General features: G+C 44.4%; 1 protein-coding gene across 1 annotated transcript in view; it reads left to right on the forward strand.

The window, feature by feature from the left end:
* The window catches only part of LOC109907362 (thrombospondin type-1 domain-containing protein 7A), a 173478-nt gene that overhangs the window by 109509 nt on the left and 38397 nt on the right, over positions 1 to 25572 (forward strand). Inside the window, exons 12-21 of the mRNA XM_020505287.2 lie at positions 423 to 617; positions 10554 to 10820; positions 15153 to 15331; positions 16082 to 16087; positions 16505 to 16638; positions 16860 to 17013; positions 19836 to 19977; positions 20205 to 20320; positions 20512 to 20629; positions 25397 to 25542. Coding sequence (XP_020360876.1) covers positions 423 to 617; positions 10554 to 10820; positions 15153 to 15331; positions 16082 to 16087; positions 16505 to 16638; positions 16860 to 17013; positions 19836 to 19977; positions 20205 to 20320; positions 20512 to 20629; positions 25397 to 25542 — 1457 coding nt within the window. The remainder of the gene's footprint in view (positions 1 to 422; positions 618 to 10553; positions 10821 to 15152; positions 15332 to 16081; positions 16088 to 16504; positions 16639 to 16859; positions 17014 to 19835; positions 19978 to 20204; positions 20321 to 20511; positions 20630 to 25396; positions 25543 to 25572) is intronic.

Here is a 25572-nt window from a genome sequence, read left to right on the forward strand (position 1 = left end):
ATCACTTAATGCTGTTCTCGCCTCTGTGTGTGATATTAACTGAGCGAACAGGAGACAGAGAGTGCGTATGAAATCTAAGTCTATTCCCTATGTAGTGCACTACTTTTGACTAGATCACGACAGGGAATAGGGTGCAATTTGGAATGCAATGTAGTGAGTCATACCAACTAGCAATGAGTCATTCCAGATCCCACAGTGACAGTACTGTAGGTTAATCATCACTTTAAACACAGTCAGGTCTTGATCACCTGTGATGGGACTCTCGTGTTTAGCTCCAAATGCAGCCAATGGGCATTAACCAAATGAGATTGTGAGTCTCCCCTAATGAAAAGTGTCCAACGTGTGTACCAAAGCTTATTTCCTCACACCATAGCAACCACCACTTCATTCCTTTTTCATTCTTTGTTTCTTTCTTTATATAGCTGTCTCATGCTGGAAGCAGGACGGGGGTCAAGCGGACATGGGAGCATGTCTGAAGTTTGCCAGCTCCATGCCCTCTCTAACCCAGCCCTGCCAGCTCCCATGCCAGGACGACTGCCAGCTAACCGCCTGGTCCAAGTTCTCTTCCTGTACACAGGACTGTGTGGGCGTCAAGACCCGCAAGAGGATGCTAGTGGGTGAGTGGACTGGAGTAGGCTGTACAAGTACAGTAAAATAACTAACTTTGTATTTGGTATTTTACTGGATCCCCATTAGCCGCTGCGAAAGCAGCAACTACTCTTCCTGGGGTCCACACAAAACATGAAACGTGACATGACACAGAACATTAATAAACAAGAACAGCTCAAGTACATACAGTAAATGTAAATGGTCACACATTGCTTACATGTCAGTACATACACACATAGGTCAAATACATAATATATCATAATATTTTGTGGTACCAATGAGTGTCCGAACTGTGTGCCAACTGCTTGAACTGGCAGTTCGGTACCTTCAACACATCAATACCTCGAAGAATACCTACAAAGACCAATAGTGATGCAATCTCAATCTCTCCTCAGTGTTGAGCCAGGAGAGATTGACATCTCCCTCCGTGTAATACAGATACAATACAGTATGTGCTGCTTTGTTCTGGACCAACTGCAATTTACGTATGTCCCTCTTTGCCGCACTTGACCACAGAGTTGGGCAGTAGTCCAGGTGTAACAAAACTAGGGCCTGTAGGTCCGATCAACTGAGATGTCAAGAAGGCAGAGCAACGCCCTATCATGGACAGACCTCATCCCATTTTAGCAACTATTGAGTCTATATGTTTTGACCATGACAGCTTTGGTTACACCCATCAGTTTTGTCTCCTCAGCTTGCTCAATCGCCACATTATTCAATAATAGATCTAAATTACATTTAATGTTGAGCGATTGATGCTTTTAGTTTTTGAAATATTTAGCACCAGCCTATTGCTAGTTACCCATTCTAAAAATAACTGGAGATCTAAGTTATGGGTGTCAGTTATTTATTTTGTTGAGTCTATTGTTGAGTTGTCAGTGTACATAGACACACAGGATTTATGCAAGATCATTGGAAGCTCATGAGTAAAAACAGAAAAATACAATGGCCCTAGCCGGCCGCCCTGCGGTACACCACACTCAACTGAATTTGTATTGGAGAGACTTCCATAAACGAAAAACGTCTGTTCTATTAGACAGGTAACTCTCAATCCATAATAAGACAGAGGATGTAAATTCATAACACCTACATTTTTTTCAGAAATAGGTTATGATCAATGACATCAAAAGTGTCCTTCTCTGTAAGCATGCTGAATGTGTACATTTGAATATCTTTGCATTTGATCAAGCACCATTTTTGCTGAGCACTTGTAACAGGCTGATTGGTCAACTGTTTGAACCATTAAAGGGTGCTCTGCTATTCTTGGGTAGTGGAATGCCTTTCCCTCCCTCCATGTCTGAGGGCACACAGTCTTCTAGGCTTAAATTGAAGATGTGGCAAACAGGAGTGGCAATTATTTTGTGGTTGTGTGTTTCAAGTGTGCTTTGGTTTTTACTTGTTTTATTTTAGCTAATCATTTTCTGGTGGCAGGTCTATGCTGTGTGGAGTTCAAATGATGTATAAACTGACGAGCTACCAAATTTAGCAATTTACAATCCAGGTTGTCGGTACCAGGTGGTTTGTTCTTCATTATTAATATCTCACCTCTTCCACACACACTTTGCAGAACTCAAAAACTACAGTGCTTGTCTTTCATTACTTGGTCCATTATGAACATGAAGGCTCAGCATTTGTTTTTTGCATGTCATGCCTAAGTTTGCTAATCTTGTCAACAAAAGAGTGGTTGGCAATATCAACGGGTTTTGTTATGAAACAGCCATCTGCTTCAATGAAGGATGGAGCTTTTTGGCCTAGAATGCCATATAAAGTACTCCAAAGCTTTTTACTATAATTCTTTATATAATTTATCTTCATTCCATAGTATAGTTTCTTCTTCTTTTTGTTAGTTATGTGATTTCTCAATTTACTGTATGTTTGTCAGTCTATGTAGTCAGACTTATTTGCTCTTCCCTTTGTCTCATCCCTCTCAGCCATACAGTCAGTTAAATTCATCATCTATCCATGGGGATTTAGCAGTTTTAACAGTTAGTTTCTTGATGGGCGCATGCCTATCAGTAACCGGAAGAAGCAGTTTCATAAGTGCTTCAAGTGCGGCGTGAGATTGTTCCTCATAACATCCATCAGACCAACAAATATTTTTCATATCTTCGAAATAGGAATCCTTGCAAAAACTCTTGTATGATTGCTTATACACAATTTTAGGTCCAGTCTTCGTAACTTTGTTTTTAATTTTTTTGTCTATTATGATCACTACAGCCGATGGGTAGCTTATTTTTGAGTGGTCAGCTTGATGACAACCAGTCAATATTTAGGTCAACCAGAAAATACACTTCTCTGTTGATATCACATACATTATCCAGCATTCATAATCCAAATACTGAGTTTTAGCACTTGTTGGTCTATATCAACTTCCTACGAGAATAGGCTTTAGTTGAGGCAGATGAACCCGTAGCCATTTTACTTCTACATCATCTGACATGAGATCCTCTCTCAGCCTAACAGGAATATGACTCTGGCCCTACATAGCAACACCTCCACCATTTAGATTTCTATCTTTACTATATACTGTATTCTATAACATTGTATACTCTAGCTACTACTGCATCATCATAGGAATTATCTAAGTGTGTTTAATAAGAGATGAACAGAATATTAATGTTTTCTGATGTTAATAAGTTGTTAATTTTATAAACCTTGTTTATTATACTACATATGTTACTATAGGCTATTTTTGTCCTCTTCTGGGTTGCTTGTGTGTTTTTAGTGCTATTCCGAGAGGCTCATCTGAGGTAGACATATCAGTGACATTTACATTTAAATCAATGGTACTGAGTGGGCTGCCCACAGTGGGCTTCTTCCTAAAGCAGACAGTTTCAGTGCAAACTGTGGAATTCAATTATATGTGGATATCAGTGGAAGCTCCTCAGAGGATGAAGGGATAAACAATCCTCCTCAGTGAATTTCAGGAAAATAAAAATAGTGAAACATAAAAAATATATACTAAATCTATTCACGTCACCAAATAATTGAATTAAAAACACTGTTTTGCAATGAAGGTTATAGCCTCAACAGCCCCAACAGCACTCTGTAGGGTAGCACCATGGTGTAGCCGGAGGACAGCTGGTTTCCGTCCTCCTCTGGGTACATTGACTTCAATACAAAATCTAGGAGGCTCATAGTTCTCACCCTTCCATAGACTTACACAGTAATTATGACAACCCGGAGGATGTCCTCTAACCTATAAGAGCTCTTGCAATATGAACTGAAATGTTGTCCACCCAATCAAAGTAACAGATAAGGAATCTAGTACTGAAAGCATAAGCTACAGATAGCTAGCACTACAGTGCATAAAATGTGGTGAGTAGTTAACTCAGAGAGAAAGACAATAGTTTTGAACAAATTCATTTCTTTAAAAATGAAGGAGAAGCGAGAGAGAGAGAGCTAGCTATATTTTTTCACTTTCACTTAGCTAGCGAATCCTGCTAGCTAGTTTAGCCTATTCAAATACCCGGCTTAAACATAGAGGGATGCTATGTTAACTAGCTCACTATGGCTGTTCAACACTGGAACTCTTCCAAGTCAAGGTAAGTGTTTGATTTCATTAATTTATTGCCACCGGGGCCCGCAAGTGTAACTGCTAAACTGCTTGCTAACTGTACACTGTACTGCATGATTATATCGGGTTTACTAACGTGTTAGTTCTAGAAGCTATATTGACTATGACCTCAGCTAATATGGTGACAATGATGCAGGCTGTGTGTAGTGGTTAGCGGTATTGATATGAAGGTTTGGCTTGGAAAGGTTTTTCACCTGGTCACAGACAACTGATGTATTGTGGTCTGAAGTTCACATGCGAAGGGAAAAGGTGAGAGGAGGCAGAGAGCATGTAGAGGCGAGAAGAAATTATACAATGAGCAAAACGATCATTCTGTTTGTATGTAGCTATGAAAGTGAATTGTGTTTGCATTGTAACGGCTTTCTTCTATCTCCTCCTCTGACGAAGAGGTAGAACAAGGATCGGACCAAAATGCAGCGTGATGATTCATGATATATTTTAATGAAGGAAAAACTATACATGCAGAAACGACAAAAATAACGAAATGAAATAACGAAAACCGAAACAGCCCTATCTGGTGCAAACACAAAGACAGGAACAATCACCCACAAAATACACAGTGAAACCCCGGCTACCTAAATATGGTTCCCAATCAGAGACAACGAGAATCACCTGACTCTGATTGAGAACCGCCTCAGGCAGCCAAACCTATGCTACACCCCTACTCAGCCGCAATCCCAATGCCTACAAAACCCCAATACGAAACACAAAAAAATGAACCCATGTCACACCCTGGCCTGACCAAATATATAACGAAAACACAAAATACTATGACCAAGGCGTGACAGAACCCCCCCCTAAGGTGCGGACTCCCGGACGCACCTCAAAACCATAGGGAGGGTCCGGGTGGGCGTCTGTCCATGGTGGCGGCTCCGGCTCGGGACGTGGACCCCACTCCATTAATGTCATAGTTCCTCCCCTTCGCGTCCTGGGATAACCACCCTCGCCGCCGACCATGGCCTAATAGTCCTCACCCAGAACCCCACTGGACTGAGGGGCAGCTCGTGACTGAGGGGCAGCTCAGGACTGAGGGGCAGCTCGAGACTGAGGGGCAGCTCGGGACTGAGGCAGCTCGGGACTGAGGGGAAGCTCGGGACTGAGGGGAAGCTCGGGACTGAGGGGAAGGCCGGGACTGAGGGGAAGCCCGGGACTGAGGGGAAGCCCAGTACTGAGGGGAAGCCCAGTACTGAGGGGAAGCCCAGTACTGAGAGGAAGCCCAGCACTGAGATGAAGCTCAGGCAGGTAGTTGACTCCGGCAGATCCTGGCTGGCTGGAGGATCTGGAAGAGTCTGGTTGACTGGCAGATCTGGAAGATCATGGCTGACTGGCAGATCTGGAAGAATCTGGTTGACTGGTAGATCTGGAAGAATCTGGTTGACTGGCGGATCTAGCTGCTCTGGCTGCTCCATGCAGACTGGCAGCTCTGGCTGCTCCATGCAGACTGGCAGCTTTGGCTGCTCCATGCAGACTGGCAGCTCTATGCAGACTGACAGCTCTGGCTTCTCCATGCAAACTGGCAGCTCTGGCTGCTCCATGCAGACTGGCAGCTTTGGCTGTTCCATGCAGACTGGCAGCTCAGGCTGCTCCATGCAGTCTGGCAGCTCTGGCTGCTCCATGCAGTCTGACAGCTCAGGCTGCTCCATGCAGGTTGGCATCTCTGGCTGCTCTATGCAGACTGACAGCTCTGGCTGCTCTATGCAGACTGGCAGCTCTGGCCGCTCCATGCAGACTGGCAGTTCTGGCTGCGTTGAACAGGCAGGAGACTCCGGCAGCGCTATAGAGGAGGAAGGCTCTGGAAGCGCTGAACAGGCGGGAGACTCCGACAGTGCAGGAGAGGAGGAAAATGCTGGCTGCGCTGAACAGGCGGGAGGCTCCGACAGCGCTAGAGAGAAGGATGGCTCTGGCTGTGCTGAACAGGCGAGGCGCACTGAAGGCCTGGTGCGTGGTGCTGGAACTGGTGGTACTGGATCGAGGACACGCACAGGAAGCCTGGTGCGGGGAGCTGCCACCGGAGGACTGGTGTGTGGAGGTGGCTCTGGATAGACCGGACCGTGCAGGCGCACTGGAGCTCTTCAGCACCAAGCCTGCCCAACTTTACCTGGCTCGATGCCCACTCTAGCCCGGCCAATACGAAGAGCTGGTATGTACCGCACCGGGCTATGCACCCGCACTGGAGACACCGTGCGCTCCATAGCATAACACGGTGCCTGCCCGGTCTCTCTAGCCCCCCGGTAAGCACAGGGAGTTTGCGCAGGTCTCCTACCTGGCATCGCCATACTCCCTGTGAGCCCCCCCCCCAATACATTTTTGGAGGTGACTCTCAGGCTTCCATCCGCGTCGCCGCGCTGCCTCTTCATACAAGCGCCTCTCCGCTCTCGCCGCCTCCAGTTCTTCTTTGGGGCGTCGATATTCACCAGGCTGCGCCCATGGTCCTTTTCCATCCAATATCTCTTCCCAAGTCCAGAGGTCCTTTGATCGCTGCTCCTCACGATTAACAGGGAGAGTTGGCTCAGGTCTGACTCCTGACTCTGCCACTCTCTCCCTGAGCCCCCTCCCAATACATTTTTGGGGCTGACTTTTGGGTTTCTTTCTGCGCCGCCGTGTCTTTCTCTTCGACTCCATTCTCCTATAGCCCTCTTCGCACTGCTCCAGCGAATCCCAGGCGGGCTCCGGCACTCTCTCTTGGTCGACCGCCCACCTGTCTATTTCCTCCCACGTCGTATACTCCATACTCCTGCTGTCCATAACGTCCTCCCATGTCCATTCCTCCTTTCGCTGCTCCTGCTGCCGCTGCCTGTTACCACGCTGCTTGGTCCGTGTGTGGTGGGTGATTCTGTAATGGCTTTCTTCTATCTCCTCCTCTGACGAAGAGGTAGAACAAGGATCGGACCAAAATGCAGCGTGATGATGATTCATAATATATTTTAATGAAGGAAAAACTATACATGCAGAAACTACAAAAATAACTAAATGAAATAACAAAAACCGAAACAGCCCTATCTGGTGCAAACACAAAGACAGGAACAATCACCCACAAAATACACAGTGAAACCCCGGCTACCTAAATATGGTTCCCAATCAGAGACAACGAGAATCACCTGACTCTGATTGAGAACCGCTTCAGGCAGCCAAACCTATGCTACACCCCTACTCAGCCGCAATCCCAATGCCTACAAAACCCCAATACGAAACACAACAAAATAAACCCATGTCACACCCTGGCCTGACCAAATATATAATGAAATCACAAAATACTATGACCAAGGCGTGACATGCATGTGATAAGGGGTGCATTCATTCTGCCAATTCTGTTGGAAAACTTTCTGAACAAGCTGACCACCACATAGTGATTATTTACAAGATATTATCATAAGGTTTAGACTATAACGTTGCATTCATTCTTGCAAAAAACAGCCAGAAGGCTTAATATTTCAAGTGCAAGTGTTGGTTAAGGAAAGAGTTATTTGGTTTTGAAGGAGGGAGATCTTTGAAGAGGTAGGGTTTCTGGTGCTTTCGCACGATGGGCAGGGACTCTGCTGTCCTAGCTTCAGGGCGAAGCTATTTCCAACATTCGGGTGCCAGGATAGAGAGCTTGGACTGGGCCCTTCACCCTATGGGATGGCAAAGAGAGCAGAGGTGGCAGAACGGAGTGCTCGGGTTGGGGTGTAGGGTTTGAACATAGCCTGAAGGTAGGAGGGGCAGTTCCTCTTGCTGCTCCATAGGCAAGCACCATGGTCTTGTAGTGGATGAGAGCTTCGTCTGGAAGCCAGTGGAGTGTGCGAGAAGTGGAGTGAGATGGGATAACTTGGGAAGGTTGAAAACCAGGTGGGCTGCAGCATTCTGGATAAGTTACAGGGTTTTTATTGCACAAGCAGGAAGTCCAGCCAACAGAGAGTTGCAGCAGTGCAGATGGGAGAACAAGTGCCTGGATTAGGTCCTGCGCCGCTTCCTGTGTGAGGTAGGTTAGTACTCTTCGGATGTTGTACATCATGAACCTGAAGGAGCGAGTCACTGCTTTGATGTTTGAAGAGAACGACAGGGTCACGGCTCTTTGTACTCTCAGATGGTGACACTGTGGAGTTGTCAATCGTGATGCAGAGGTCTTTCAGCGGGCAGGCCTTCCGGGGTTGAGGTTGAGCTTGATGTGGTTGGCCGACATCCAAGCTAGAGATATCTATCAGGCACACAGAGATGCATGACACAAAATGGGTATCAGAAGGAGAAAAGTAGTTGAGTGTCATCTGCATAGCAATGATAGGAGAGACCATGAGAGGATATGACGGAGCTGAGAGACTTGGTGTATAGAGCAAAAAGGAGAGGTTTAGAACCGAGCCCTGTGGGACACCAGTAGTGAGAGTACGTGGTGCAGATGATAGATCCTCTCCATGACACCTGTTTGGAGCGGCCTCCCAAGTAGGATGCAATCAAAGAGGGTGCAGAGCCTGACACCCATCCCTGAGAGGGTGGAGAGGAGTATATTATGGTTCACAGGGTAGAAGGCAGTCAATAGATCTAGAAGGCAGAGAATAGAGCTTTGGCAGTGTGGAGTTCCTCCGTGACACAATCTCAGTTGAGTGATCCGTCTTGACTGATTAGGCTCAACAAGATCGTTCTGAGAGAGATGAGAGAGTTGATCAAGTGTTTTGGAAAGAAAAGAAAAGGGATACAGGTCTATAGTTGTTGAAGGCAGATGAGTCGAGTGTTGGTATCTTGGGGAGGGGAGCGACTTGGGACATTTTGAAGTCAGAGGGGATGCAGCCAGTGGTCTGGAATGAGTTGGAGGGAAGTGAGGAATGGGAGAAGGTCTCCAGAGATGGTCCGGAGAAGGGAGGAGGGGATAGGGCTGAGCGGACAGGTTGGCTAGACCAACAGCCTGCATATTAAACTTAAACAGAAGCAAACGGAACGAAACAGGGATAAACATACATTAATTTGTCCAATAGAAACTCTCATTTGCAACTGTTGGACTAATGATTACACCCTATATCAGCTAGATAGGCAAGAGTACGCAAGGCGGTATTGAATGTGTCACTGTCTGTCACCTTGATCATGACCTGTACACCTACATTGTAAACATTCATTCATAGGCTAGGTTGTAGCAACCTCATGATGGGTGTAGGGAAAATTTGAGTATCATTTAGTAGCCTAAACCTATCACAGTTACATTGAACTGGGTTAATGGAATGTGAATGACAGTCATCCAATATGGTGTAATAGAAATATGGCCATGCTCATAAAAAATATATATAATTAGGTTACTTACATTCACGGCACTTCTATTTCTCTGGGATATAATCTGATTTCCATGTCCTCTGTTGGTTATTATGACAGGAGGACTGTGGAATAGATCTCAAAATGCATCTTTTAAGCTTTCCTTAGGGTGTTTTTTAGTCATTTCACTTTTGTCATTCTTTCATTTGTTAAATCTTATGTTTGTCGTGTAGTAAATATTTCAGCTTTTATTGGTATTGTTTTTAATTCGTTTTTATTAGAATGCATTGCATTCCATGTCTGAATAAATACAGCTTGATTTGATTAGAACCCCAAACTGTCAGTCTCTGAAGCAGTTCGCTATGCTGATGGAGGAAATCCTTGAACCCCTGAGGTTAGTTCTCTTTGTCTCTCAGTGGACTGTATTAGGTCTACAAGTACAGTAAACTCACTAACTTAGTCCTTTTTGTCTGTGTAGACACAATGTGACTAGAGCCTTTGGCCACAGTTTGCAAGTTCAGAAGAAGTCATCCCTAAATACCGATACAGGCTCACATATTTATTTATTTCATGCCCCTAATGATTAAGGTTAGTATGAGGGTTAGAACCTATTTCCTCTGGTCCTATAGATCTGTTAAGTGCAGCTTCCTACCTAAAGAGACATAAGTACTTGACATGACTTTGACATTAAGGTTCCAGTGCGAGTGAGACAGTATCACTGCATAGTCAGATGCCAGAGTGTCACAAATCTTATTTGGTCAGTCAACAGTCTAAGTGCCCTCCATAGTATGCCTGGAGGTCAGTTGAATGTATAGCATAAGGATTATATAGGATAATCCTATATGACCCTGAGATTCTTCAGGAAAAGCTCACTTTGCTAAAAGTGACTTGTATCGAACCCCCCATTTTCACCTGGTCCAAGTTAGCGGATGTTGAGTAAAAATATATATGATCATCTCTATCCTTTATCTGGATCCAGGATATCGGCTTTTTACAACGTTTCTTTCAATACTTGCCATTCGGTATGGTTATTCTCCGGTTTGTCTATTACCAATCTAAGTGATTGCCGTTCGGGTTGTATGAGTTAGACACAGCCAGGCTGCATATCAGTTTTGATTGATCGCCTGTCCTACCTTTCTCCCTTCTCTCTTCTCAGGGAAGAGCAAAAAGCGAGACCAGTGTAAGAACAACCAGGTGTACCCACTTAGTGAGATCCAGTACTGCCCCTGTAACAAGTACAACGCCCAGCCCGTGGGGAACTGGTCGGACTGCATCCTGCCTGAGGGTGGCCGTGTGGAGGGCCAGCCGGGCATGAAGGTCCAGGGGGACATCAAGGAGTGTGGCCAGGGCTACCGCTACCAGGCCATGGTGTGTTACGACCAGGACAACAGACTGGTGGAGACGTCACGGTGCAACAGCCACGGTGAGTCTTACAGGCCTCTCACCAACATCCAATTACTGTTCATGTCTATAAGGAGGACGTCACCTCGTTATGTATGATGATGTTATGATGGTAAGTCTACAGTACCTTTGTCACGGTGCAACAGCCACGGGAGTCACATCCAGTGTCTCTCTTCCATCTCTCATCAACTCCCTTGAAGCTATATGCATTTAACATAGCCATTGTGATTCATAGTGGATGTCTGTATCTCCATTTAAAGGCCTGCTCAGTGATATGACATCATCATACACAGAACAGGTTAGTTCCTGTTACAGAAAACAGAAAACGAGTGTGGAGAAATGCAAGATAAGGCAATTGAAAATGCTTTGGCTTTGGTCTTTGGATTTCTCATCAATTTGATTCAGCTCATTATTGAATACGTTTCGATAATGTTGTTCCCTTGTTCTCTCCATCAAGAAAGTATTTATTCCAGCATTTCCATATGTTCTCTTGATGTGGCTCCATTCCAACCAATTTGATGTCAGATTGAGAGTGCAGAGTAAACACTCTTCTCACTGTGTCCTTTTCAGCATCCACTGATTGTAAATTCAATAGAGAACAAATCGATGTGATAACGAAGAGGAAGGGCCTGCTTAGCTTGATGCAGTCGCTCTGCCCTTAGCCCAAATATGTCACAGGAACATTAATCACATTTAAACCAATCACATTTATTTATATAGCCCTAACAAAGTGCTTATACAGAATCCCAGCCTAAAACCCCAAAGAGAATGCAATGCACATGTAGAGCATCAGAGCTGCTTTCGTCCCAACAAGCTGTATTATCAGGAATACACAGTAGTATTGCCTTTGAACCAACGCTGAGACGAAAGTTAGGAATCACAGTGCTGTTGTCTCTTCCATGTTAACCCATGGAAGGTTGTAGAGCTAAACCAAGTGCTTACAGCAGTGAGTGGCCTTCAGTGTTTGTTCTCTGTAAAAACCCATGACTTTATGAATCATAGCTTCACTTGCAGTATGGGGCCTGGGGTGTGGTTGATAGTGTAGATAGTTGATAGTGTAGAGCTGCGACGTGATGAGATGGCACAAGCCATTGTTAAACACTAGCTACTGCTATTGTACTGTGTGTCTAGCTCTCCATCACCACTGCCCAAGTGCCCTACATGTCACACTGTGAAGGATTAGGGTGGCATTTTTTCAAGCTTAAGGAACCCAAGGAGATCAGTGATGATGCAATGGCTATACAGGAGTTACTGGTATTGTAGCTCTATTGCTCCAACAACACAATCAACCTACCTGATTGGCTCCCACACATGCTATAAGATTACATTATTTTATTGTATTTTTTAAATTGGATTATTACTCTAATTCTTATAATAATTTAAATACATTAAATAAAAATAAAAACAAATAAAATGAATAAATTACATTAAAATGAATTCAAATTCATTGAAGGTAAATGGTTACCTATACAGCTTTCAAACCAATACATTTTTCGGACAACTTTAGAATTCCACCATATTTTTATATCTGAAAGGTGTTGCCAGTATCAAAACCTAAAGTTTTATTTCCGTGAACCGACCTACTCATGATTGCGGTTAAGTTCTGCCTACGGCTTAGTATGAAATGTAGCGGTAATACTGAGGCGACATTGGCACGCACTACTCTCTTAAACTATTGATGGTTCTTACTGTAGGCAGCACCCCTTACTACTGTCCTCCTGGCAGTTCTAAACTTTGGCATGTCACCTCACTCATCTCTTCCCATAGCCCACCAACCACATGCACTGTTTTCTTAACCACAAATGGATGGATCCAGAAATAAATACTGTGGCAATTACTGTGGGAATAAATATCACTGAATGACGAAAATATTGGAATAAATTAAACTAATGCAACAGAACTGTTGCTTACTGTAACTATTAAAATATATTAGAATTATTAGCCTACCCGTGTGTGGTCAACTATTTCAGCACCTTTTTCGCTGCTTAGAGGCAGATTTTTCTCCGTTTGGATATTGGTTAAGCTGCAATTAGACTGTGGAAATGTTAGCTAAGTTGAGATGAGTGCTGCTCATCTTGTCTAGTTGGCTCATTTATTAACACTGATCAGAACATTTCCCCAGCATATTATGTAGTTTAATTAGTGGATTATTCTGCTCTTCACTCTGTCGATTAGTAACCTAGGCCTACTCCCGACCAAAAGCCTGTGACTTGTCTCAATCATCAATGTGATTTTGTTTCTCTGAATCTCCATCTGTATATTTGGTTAACTCTCTGGCTGGGAAAATAAGTGGAGGTGGTATAGCTCATCTATCGCTGATCAGAAACATTTAGCATGCAATAATGAAGCCTAAATCAAGTGCAGGCCTATTATCTTTGCTCGATCGCGTATAGACATCTCCAAATGCCCACAGAGGTTGTTGATGAAGATACTCTCAATATAAGAGATGAAACGTTTTCTATGTTTTCTATGACAGTGGTTCTACACGCTGCTGTGATGCAAGGTTTGCATTTTATTCTGTTGTATTTATATTCTTAGCATACTATAAAGCCTAATATAAATACATGTGTTGACGGTGATCAGGGTAGGCTAAGTGTGCCTTGTCCGTTTAATGAACAAAACAACTATTGATTTAATTTGCATTGCCAGCCATGTCGCCTATCGACTGCACAGACCAGTAACATCATCCAACTCAAAATATGCCCTTCTATTCTTTTCAAAAAGACATTTCATTAGTCCTATAATGTTTCTTAGGACCTGCCTAAAACCAATTAATAATGAATTTCTTTGTGATAGTGTATATTCAATGGATTCACTAACATAGACACATCCACCCGCATCGGCCCACTTTATTCCCAGTCCTAAACTTGCCGGCATGTGAACGGGAGATATAAATGTCTTATCCCGGCAAGAATGTGGTAAAAATGGGACTGTATGAATTGGGTTCTAAAAAACATTGCCTGATTGTTTTTACAGACAAAATACCGTAAAGTCTGTCCAATAATGGGTACTATAGTGACAATTGGATTCCCTGCTTTATGTGGGCTTGGCAGGATGGATCTATGTTAAAACAGTCTTATAGTAGCTTCTCTATATAGAACCAAAAGGGTTCAATAGCTTGTTTCATATATGGCCCTCAAAATGGCTCTACATAGAACCCCAAAAATATATGAATAAATCTGCAGTGTGTCTGTAGTAGTATTAGATGTATCTGAAGAGTGTCTGTAGTAGTATTAGATGTATCTGAAGAGTGTCTGTAGTGTTATTAGATGTATCTGAAGAGTGTCTGTAGTAGTATTAGATGTATCTGAAGAGTGTCTGTAGTAGTATTAGATGTATCTGAAGAGTGTCTGTAGTAGTATTAGATGTATCTGAAGAGTGTCTGTAACGTACACAGGTCAGTTCCTCAGGAATTGGATCATCTTGATTCGTCTTTTCATTTCGGTTCACGAGTGGTTTCCAAATTGTTATGTTTTGTGGGTCTTCTTGGAATGGTAACCAGGTGACTTCCATAAAATTTAGAAGAATTCTAAATATATAACCAAACAAAAGCCCAAATTCAATTTGGGCAACAATAAATCTCCCTCTAATAACGCTGTTACTCTTTGCTTGTAAAATGTCCTCGAGGGAAAAATAGACTGTGTTTGTTCTTCTGATCTCATCTTACGTCAGAAAGTTCAGAATCATACATTTACCAGATGTAAAAGAATCTAAGAAATAATAACTCAAACTTGAACTTGAAAATTCCTCATTCATAATATGTTCATGTATTTTCCATTACTGTGGATCCTTGCAGGTTCCTGTGTTGTGAACTAGCTTCAGCTAAGAGCAATGTCCTCCCTAGTCTTTCAGTGGACAAATGAGGCTCAGTAATCCAGATAAACAGAAATAACAAGCTGAGAGAGAGGCACTCCTGCCAAAAACCAAAAAATCTCTCTCTCTCTCTCTCTCTCTCTCTCTCTCTCTCTCTCTCTCTCTCTCTCTCTCTCTCTCTCTCTCTCTCTCTCTCTCTCTCTCTCTCTCTCTCTCTCTCTCTTTCTGTGTGTGTGTGTGTGACTGGCTCACACAGAAAACAACAGCCTTCTAAATCACACAACAGGCTGCTGCTCTCTCGTTTCATTGTACTTGCCAAGCTCCAGTAAACAGTGTTATAATGGTGTGTGTTGCCATCGCAGTTCTTTGTAATCCTCTCTTTCATCAGTAGGAATGCTGGATTTACTCCAGGTGCTGTTCAGTTAGATATTTTAGAGTTTAAACCCAAGCATGTTGTATAACTGAAGCTTGATGCATCACTAACTGTGTAAACTGTCAGATGATGAAACTGAAGCCTAGTTATCTCTCTTTCTGCTTTAAGGATATATTGAGGAGGCTTGCATCATCCCCTGTCCGTCTGACTGTAAACTCAGTGAATGGTCCAACTGGTCACGATGCAGCAAGTCTTGCGGCAGCGGGGTCAAAGTGCGTTCCAAGTGGCTGAGGGAGAAACCTTACAACGGTGGTAGACCTTGCCCCAAACTCGACCATGTCAACCAGGTGATTGGGGGACGTTCATCACTCTTAGCTCTGTTTAGAAACAACCCCTAGACACTTGCGGAGATCTAAGAAGATTGGACAGATTTGTACCATATTGCTTAAATCAATCAAATCTACTCAGATCTCCACAACTTAGTGTCTAGGGGGTAAAGAGTAAGGGATATTTTATTTATTTTATTTAACTAGGCAAGTCAGATAAGAACAAGTTCTTATTTACAATGATGGCCTACCACGGCCAAACCCTAACCCGGAAGATGCTGGGCCAATTGTGCTGTGCCCTATGGGACTCCCAATCACAGCCGGTTGTGATACAGCCTGGAATCGAACTCTGGTCTGTTGTGACACCTCTAGCACTGAGATGCAGTGCCTTAGACCACTGCACTACTCGGGAGGGGTTTCTGGACAGGTCTTGACTCTCTGTTCTCACCTAGAACATGGTAGATGGTAGAGGTCCCTGGCTTGTTTCAATGTTGAATTAAAATACTTATGATTTAATGCATTAGATTAAAGGAACCCAAACAGTGTTTATTTTTTAAAGAAGCCAGTGTGGACATCTTTCTGTGTTTTATTCATTACCGAGTTAGGGCTTGTACTCGTAAGATTAAAGAAGGGAAAGAAACTGTGAAATCTATGAGAATCAAGAGAACATGTTGAACTTCATTATAATACTCCTGTATTTAAACGCACACTGTCTGTTTCCCCCTGGTCTCTTCTTCTTTTCCTGGGTGTATGAACTGACCCCCTCCACAGGCTCAGGTGAGTGACTTGTCACTTGCCTTTTATATGGGGCTGTCAAATGATTAAAACAGATGATCCAGTTGTGATTCATCGCGATTCTGAAATAACTAAGCAAGCTGTAATTTAAGATTTTTTATGACAAGAATATTGATGTCTTGATTTTGTCCAAAGTAACGTTAGCAAAATTAGGTAAATAGAGAAAGCACACTTTGTTTAATTTCAATGTCAACTTGTTTTTACATGACATTGTAGATTTTAGCTTATGTATTTTGGATATTTTCATTGTGTTTTCCTCTTTCAGACAATGCAATTAATCACAATTACATTTTTTTTAAATGACACAAAAATGACTAAAAGTTCACTGGAGTTACTATAGATGGCTATATATGGCTATAGTGTCTATAGATGGCTTACAGTCTAGTGGTCTCTCACAAGGTGTATGAGGTGGTGCCGTGTCTCAGTGACTGTGGTCAGTATGTGTGGGTGGCTGAACCCTGGAGTGTCTGGAAGGTCAGCAACGTGGACCTGAAGGAGAACTGTGGAGAAGGAGTGCAGACCAGAAAGGTCAGGTATGGACAAACAGCTCATATAGATACAACTTAACCTATTTGACTTATTCATTTCAGCTCCAAATGGAGTGTAGGCCGGTCAGAATTTAGCAAGTTCTAGCAACAGCCCTAGCAACGGAAGCTAGAACTGATCGAATGGGGGGGGGAGACAACAACAACGACACTATTTGGCATGACAGGGCCAAATCAGTACTACTAGCCTATTGTCCCCCTCTGTCCAGGTGTATGCAGAACACTATGGATGGGCCGTCGGACTCTGTGGAGGACTACCTGTGTGACCCAGAGGAGATGCCACTTGGGGCCAGAGATAGCCAGCTGCCCTGCCCTGAGGACTGTGTTCTGTCTGACTGGGGGGTCTGGAGCCGCTGCTCACTGGTATGGACAGATGCTGACTACCTTGTTGTTTTATCACCTATTTTATTCCTTTGCGATATTTAAGATATTTTGTGTTTTCTGGTTTTGGTTGGGAGCAAAGAAATGTCCACCTCAGTAGATGGACTGATGCAGTACAATTCTAATGTATTCTATGCTAAACTCAGAAAGACCCTGTCTTTCAAAGATAATTCTTAAAAATGTAAATAACTTCACAGATCTTCATTGTAAAGGGTTTAAACACTGTTCCCCATGTGTGTTCAATGAACCATAAACAATTAATGAACATCACCTGTGGAACGGTCGTTAAGACACTAACAGCTTACAGACAGTAGGCAATTAAGGTCACAGTTATGGAAACTTAGGACACTAAAGAGGCCTTTCTACTGACTCTGAAAAACAACAAAAGAAAGATGCCGATTGTCCCTGCTCATCTGCGTGAACGTGCCTTAGGCATGCTGCAATGAGGTATGAGGACTGCAGATGTGGCCAGGGCAATAAATTGCAATGTCTGTACTGTGAGATACCTAAGACAGCGCTACAGGGAGACAGGATGGATAGCTGATCGTCCTCGCAGTGGCAGACCACGTGTAACAACACCTGCACAGGATCGGTACATCCGAACATCACTCCTGCGGGACAGGTACAGGATGGAAACAACAACTGCCCGAGTTACACCTGGAACGTACAACCCCTTCTTCAGTGCTCAGACTGTCCGCAATAGGCTGAGAGAAGCTGGACTGAGGGCTTGTAGGCCTGTTGTAAGGCAAGTCATCACCAGACATCACCGGCAACAACGTCGCTATGAGCACAAACCCACAGTCGCTGGACCAGACAGGACTGGCAAAAAGTGCTCTTCACTGACGAGTCGTAGTTTTGTCTCACCAGGAGTGTGGTCGGATTCGCGTTTATCGTCGAAGGAATGAGCCTTACACCGAGGCCTGTACTCTGGAGCGGGATCGATTTGGAGGTGGAGGGTCCGTCATGGTCTTGGGCGGTGTGTCACAGCATCATCGGACTGAGCTTGTTGTCATTTCAGGCAATCTCAACGCTGTGTGTTACAGGGAAGACATCCTCTTCCCTCATGTGGTACCCTTCCTGCAGGCTCATCCTGACATGACCCTCCAGCATAACAATTTCACCAGCCATACTGCTCATTCTGTGCGAGATTTCCTGCAAGACAGGAATGTCAGTGTTCTGCCATGGCCAGCGAAGAGACTGGATCTCAATCCCATTGAGTACATCTGGCACCTGTTGGATCGGAGGGTGAGTGGTAGGGCCATTCCCCCCAGGAATGTCCGGGAACTTGCCGATGCCTTGGTGGAAGAGTGGGGTAACATCTCACAGCAAGAACTGGCAAATCTGGTGCAGTCCATGAGGAGGAGATGCACTGCAGTATTTAATGCAGCTGTTGGCCACCCCAGATAATGACTGTTACTTTTGATTTTGACCCCCCCTTTGTTCAGGGACACATTGTTCAGTTTCTGTTAGTCACATGTATGTGGAACTTGTTCAGTTTATGTCTCAGTTGTTGAATCTTGTTATGTTCATACACATATTTACACATGTTAAGTTTCCCGAAAATATATGTAGTTGACAGTGAGAGGACGTTTCTTTTTTTGCTGAGTTTATTTATGTGGTGCTGAACACTGAAAGCAAGAGTAGACTGCTTAAAGGGTTAACTCATAGCTGGAGAGCACAGAGGTGTTCTGCTTCTCACCATGGATCTCTGTCTCACACCTTAACATTTAATAACTGGCCAATCATGCCAAGTGTCTACTCTCCATTAACCTGTTTGGGCTATTTTCCCACAGTGAAAAAAAACAGAGCTCTTGCCAGCAACTCTCACTTTGGGTTTGCACCAATTTTAGCGATGGCAATTCGGTAAGTGTGATTCTCCTGTTGGGCTCTCATCAGTTTCGAAGGATGCCATTCGTTAAGTGTGATTCTCCAGCAAGGCTCGTAGCCATTTAGGTGATGTCCATTTGGTATGTGTTTTTCTCCTACTGGGCTCTCACCAATTTAATATGATGTTCTAGCAAGGTTTACACCAATTTAAACGATGGCTATTCAGTGGATATTGATCTCCGGTGGGAGAATAGCTGTGATTTATCCTGAGAAATGAACAAAGTGAGAGAGGGTGGGATGACTGAGCAGGGAAGATGATCTTATGCAGCTCTACATAGCATGCTGTGACCAACCTGTCACCCCTTGTGTATGTGTATGTGTGTGTGTGTGTGTGTGTGTGTGTGTGTGTGTGTGTGTGTGTGTGTGTGTGTGTGTGTGTGTGTGTGTGTGTGTGTGTGTGTGTGTGTGTGTGTGTGCGTGCGTGCGTGCGTGCGTGCGTGCGTGTGTGTGTGTGTGTGCGTGCATGTGCCTGTGGTGAACCTCTAGTGGGAAGAGGGGTCACCCGTGTCACAGTCCCTGCCACTCCCATTCCCAGGCACTCTGCCACGGATCCCTTGGGGGAATGAATTACAGCAGGGGAAGACAGCACTCCAAATAGAAACGCCTGTCACCACCACCTGAATAGACCAGTTTATCTAGTAGGGGTTGGTTGGGAAAATGGGCAGAGGTGGAAATAGACAGAGAGTAATGTAGGAAGAAAAATATATTCATGGAAAACCTTTTTCGATTTGCTAGTCGGAAAGTGGTAACTTCACTTGAACAGGGTTTCATATTTGGTTTGCATTAAACGCCCAACTAAAAGTGGATTCCCTGACAGGTTACGGATAAAGCACTTTGTGACAACGACTGATGTAGAAATGGCTTTATAAAATAATCTGAATGATTGATTGATTGATTGACTTATTCTCTGCTTGAAGCCATGCAACAAAGTCAGCACTCGAGAGAGGACGGCATGCCTCATCCGTCAACCTGGAGAGGGGAAGCTGTGCCCCAACACCACGGAGACCGAGCCCTGCAGCCTCAACAGCAACTGCTATCACTACTCCTATAACATCACCGGTAAGGCAAATGTCAGCCTGGATGACTTTATGCAATGGTTGGTACCAGAGACGTATATCAATATGGAAATATGGCTCTGGATGGTAAATATATTATTGAATTTCATCTTACCTCGAGTATATTTAGACCGCATGACATTTGAGATTGAATTAAGTGCAATGGAGAGGAAAAGAGGTTGGGAGAAAGGCCGTCTCGGTTTTATCCTGTTTTCTTTTTCCTTCATGCAGATTGGAGCACATGTCAGCTGAGTGAGAGAGCTGTGTGTGGTAGTGGCATAAAGACACGCATGCTGGACTGTGTACGAAGTGACGGCAAGTCTGTCGACCTCAAGTTCTGTGAAGAGGTGTGTGTTCTTCTCTTTCCATTCCAAAGCTCATTAGTCGTTAATAAGAGCAAATCTTCTGTCTTCAGAATCCAGACAGGTTGCGGTTTGTGTACGTTTGTGTGTTGCCTAGGGGACTTGGGAAGAGGCCGGAAGAAGAATCTCTCGTTGGCCACAAATAGCCCAATAAAGTACTTTTCTTTTTGTTTCAGCTGGGTCTGGATAGGAAGTGGCAGATGAACGCTTCCTGTGTGGTGGAGTGTCCCGTCAACTGCCAGCTATCTGATTGGTCACCTTGGTCCGAGTGCACACAAACCTGTGGACTAGCAGGTACGTCACCATCTTTTTGACCCACTCTCACCTGACTTTGTGTTCAGAAAGATGATTCCATCTTGGAATGCTGGGAATGCATTCAAGGCTAAGTGAACCCAATTCTGAAGGGCAAGCCACAACAACAGAGAACTGATTAAGTGGTACATTCACCTATCATTGTCACCTATCTATTTTTCTGTAGATCCATTCATTACAGCCCCTGCATGTGCTGTATACAGCTAGACAGTGAATTTGTAGGCGTATTGTATAGTCTGTGAATAGAAGTCATTTGACTATGTATCCATTCAAGTACGTTATAGTCCACATTACATCAAATCTATATTGTAATATAGGGTGTGGATTTACAGGCACGGTGGGTAGTCTGTGAATCATGGCTCATTGCTCATAGCGCTGCAGGTTCACAGTGCTGCTGATCAGCTCCCAGCACCACACACAGCTCAGAAACAACCAGAACCTCTCCTCTCCAGGGTAATGGCTGAAATGGGAAACGTTTTATGATGTGAGAGGGAAACGATTGTGAGCCTTAAACCAATGGAGAGAGGGATGAGGGGGAGAGGGATGGGGGAGAGAAGGAGGGGGAGGGATGATGATGTCCTCATGTGTAATTCTATAGGATCAGAGGATTGATTGGCGGTCCATTAAGCCTGTGTGCTCTGGGCCTGAGGGACCACTCCAGGATTCAGGAGTCCTTCAGAGCACTGGCCAGTGCCGTAGTTGGGCAGAAAGCAAATACAGGTTGAGATGTGAAACCAATACAGGCTCTAGCTACTGTGGTAGCCCTTAATCTGTCCTCAGGCAAAGTGAGGAATAACAGGAAAGAGGGATAGAACCACAGGAAAGAGGGATAGAGTAGCAGCAGGTGAACCGCAGGGAAGAGGGATAGAGTAGCAGCAGGTGAACCACAGGAAAGAGGGATAGAGTAGCAGCAGGTGAACCACAGGAAAGAGGGATAGAGTAGCAGCAGGTGAACCACAGGAAAGAGGGATAGAGTAGCAGCAGGTGAACCACAGGAAAGAGGGATAGAGTAGCAGCAGGTGAACCACAGGAAAGAGGGATAGAGTAGCAGCAGGTGAACCACAGGAAAGAGGGATAGAGTAGCAGCAGGTGAACCACAGGAAAGAGGGATAGAGTAGCAGCAGGTGAACCACAGGAAAGAGGGATAGAGTAGCAGCAGGTGAACCACAGGAAAGAGGGATAGAGTAGCAGCAGGTGAACCACAGGAAAGAGGGATAGAGTAGCAGCAGGTGAACCACAGGAAAGAGGGATAGAGTAGCAGCAGGTGAACCACAGGAAAGAGGGATAGAGTAGCAGCAGGTGAACCACAGGAAAGAGGGATAGAGTAGCAGCAGGTGAACCACAGGAAAGAGGGATAGAGTAGCAGCAGGTGAACCAAAGGAAAGAGGGATAGAGTAGCAGCAGGTGAACCACAGGAAAGAGGAGAGGAAGAGAACATGTTCTCACACTCATTCCTTTTCATCCTGGAGTAGATTTTTTTACCTCCATGTCAGATGGCAGGACACGGTTACGTTGAGTAGCTAATATCTGTTTCTGAGCCAGGAATTGCAGGTTATGTTTTTTTTTCTAAAGGAAATGGAGACACCTGGAAGCACCAATGTGTCATATCAATAACTGCGATGTAAAAACACACACAAATGCACGCTCAGGCACTCGTGCACGCATATGTGTGTTTTCATATCGCACTGATTTGTAAATATTAAAATACACTAACTCATGCATTCAAATAGTATTATTAAGGGAAATTATTTGAGAATACTTTCAAATACTTCCAATAGAAGTAGTTGATTCCAGCCACATTATTTGAAAATACTCAAATACACAGAAAATAACTATTTCATAACAAATACTCAATTACACATACTTGAACCCAGGTCTGACGCACACACACACACACACACACACACACACACACACACACACACACACACACACACACACACACACACACACACACACACACACACACACATACACACACACTAGTTTCCCGGGGCATATCAGACCTGTGTGCATAGATAATCACAGCCACGTGTGTTCCTCGGCCAAACACTGATAGCGACATCTGGCACTAGCTCTTCCCCCTTACCCAGTGGCCCACCCAGTCACACACTGCTCCTCACCCCCAAACTCACCGCTGTCAGTAGACCACCCGTCGAGGGAGTAGAGAGACAGCCCCAAAGAGCACAGAATCAAAACCCCATTGGAGAATAATACTTACCATGGGTGCATGCAATAGCAAACCGCCATTTGAGTTGAACCACCACTGAAACAAAGCACACATGAGAAAATCTCAAGAAAACCCTAACTGCTGATTAAAAAGAACTGGGAGTTTATTTCTCTCATGGTTTCACGGGCATAAAAATCTCTGAAGGAAGGAGAGACCCTCTATGGGGGCAGCACAATTCTCTCTACGGGGAAAGCATCGTGGCATGCATCACGGTGGGTTCACCAGAAGATGAATTGGCAGATGTGTGAGAATAGAGAGTAGCTGCAGGCTAAGCCAGGCCCGGGGGACTCTGTTGTAATTGTGTTCAACATTAAGGAGCAGAATAGGCCTCCCAGGCCGTGTGCGTGTGCAGTCAGCTGTAGAGAAAATAACACTGACACATGGAGATAATATAAATTACATCTACGGCAAATTTATGACAATTGTTATAGGAGTATGTAGGAGTATAGTAGAGGACTGGTCACTCCTCTGAGTCTGGTTCCTCTCAAGTGGAGCAATAGTAGAGGACTGGTCACTCCTCTGAGCCTGGTTCCTCTCAAGTGGAGCAATAGTAGAGGACTGGTCACTCCTCTGAGCCTGGTTCCTCTCAAGTGGAACAATAGTAGAGGACTGGTCACTCCTCTGAGCCTGGTTCCTCTCTAGTGGAGCTATAGTAGAGGACTGGTCACTCCTCTGAGTCTGGTTCCTCTCTAGTGGAGCTATAGTAGAGGACTGGTCACTCCTCTGAGCATGGTTCATCTCTAGTGGAGCAATAGTAGAGGACTGGTCACTCCTCTGAGCCTGGTTCCTCTCAAGTGGAGCAATAGTAGAGGACTGGTCACTCCTCTGAGCCTGGTTCCTCTCTAGTGGAGCTATAGTAGAGGACTGGCCACTCCTCTGAGCCTGGTTCCTCTCTAGTGGAGCTATAGTAGAGGACTGGCCACTCCTCTGAGCCTGGTTCCTCTCTAGTGGAGCTATAGTAGAGGACTGGTCACTCCTCTGAGCATGGTTCATCTCTAGTGGAGCAATAGTAGAGGACTGGTCACTCCTCTGAGACTGGTTCCTCTCTAGTGGAGCAATAGTAGAGGACTGGTCACTCCTCTGAGACTGGTTCCTCTCTAGTGGAGCAATAGTAGAGGACTGGTCACTTCTCTGAGACTGGTTCCTCTCTAGTGGAGCTATAGTAGAGGACTGGTCACTCCTCTGAGACTGGTTCCTCTCTTGTGGAGCAATAGTAGAGGACTGTCCACTCCTCTGACCCTGGTTCCTCTCTAGCCTTCTTACAAGGTACCTATCTTCTAGGGAATTTTCCTAGCCACTGTGCTTCTTCTTCTGCATTGATTGTTCTTTTGTGTTTTCGGCTGGGTATTTATAAAGCACTTTGTTACAAATGCTGTTATAAAAAGGGCTTTATAAAATTTCAATATGATTAATTCAGTTGAGTTAGGAGGGGAGTTATTGTGCCTGTGAAGGAAATACACAGGACAATTAACCTTTAGGAGTTAAATACCTGGTTAGAATGAATGGGCTTATAGGCAAGCACTGTGGATGGATGGTCCTAGGCTAGTGTTTTGGATGGATGGAGTTAGCCTTTAGGGTTGTTAGATCAGATGACAGAGACTATAATGTCTGATAGGATGTTGCAGCAAGTTACTATAGTAGTAAGGGGAGTGTGATCCAAACTGGGTGGCTCTACTATAACCCTAGCCCTATGAACAATGGAATCTGAATTGCTATTGTAATATCTGACAGTGAGCTTTTTTGTTATTCAATTTTCATAGTTCTCATAGTTTACAGGATCTAGTTTATTTTCTGTAGTGGCTTTTCAAGTGGTATGCATTACTGAACATGAATGTATTATATCATTTTGGAATAGTTTCCCATTAGACACCAGCTAATTGACAGAATTGTGTCACGTCTATCCCCCGGGTACCTCACTTAACATGCATTTTGGGTAGAAGGAGCATTCCTTCCTTTCCCCCTCACCCCTTCTCCTGAGAGAGAGAGATAGAGAGAGAGAGAGAGAGAGAGAGAGAGAGAGAGAGAGAGAGAGAGAGAGAGAGAGAGAGAGAGAGAGAGAGAGAGAGAGAGAGAGAGAGAAATGAAGTTACCTGAAATAGTGGTGTAACGTGATAGTGATCTTTTACAGTGAAGCCCCTGAAAGAGCCCCAGATCATTGTGATGGAATATAATATATATCTGGGGGCGTCTATGATGCTGTTATCATAAGACCCTTTTCTCTACTTAAATAGCTTAAAAGGCACTCCCAGTCTTTAACAAGGCTCTATTCAATCAAGACGGGTTGGGGACCACATATCTGGAATCTGGGTTTTTTTATGTCGAGAAAATATATATTTTCCCAGCACAACAACAATGCATGTTCATTGAAATGCAGTGGACTTTCTTTTTGTTTCCGCCACTATACATAATTTTGTTGACTATCTAGAAAATCACCTAACCTAATTTGATTTTGCACAGGGCCTTGACTCTCAATCATCCACTTGAGAGACAGAGGTGTGAAATAACACCTTTCTCTACAGGGAAGCTGTGGCGCAGGAGAACGATGCTCCAGGTGCCCCAGGGTGATGGGCGAACCTGCCCCCGTCAGAGGGAACAGTGGAAGCCTTGCCCTGTCAGACCCTGCTACCAATGGAGATACAGCCCCTGGTCAGAGTGCAAGTCTGAGGTGAGACAGTGTTCTACCTCTCACTTCTTT

This window comes from Oncorhynchus kisutch, linkage group LG17 (genome assembly GCF_002021735.2).
Source record: "Oncorhynchus kisutch isolate 150728-3 linkage group LG17, Okis_V2, whole genome shotgun sequence".
Classification (NCBI taxonomy): Eukaryota; Metazoa; Chordata; class Actinopteri; order Salmoniformes; family Salmonidae; genus Oncorhynchus; species Oncorhynchus kisutch.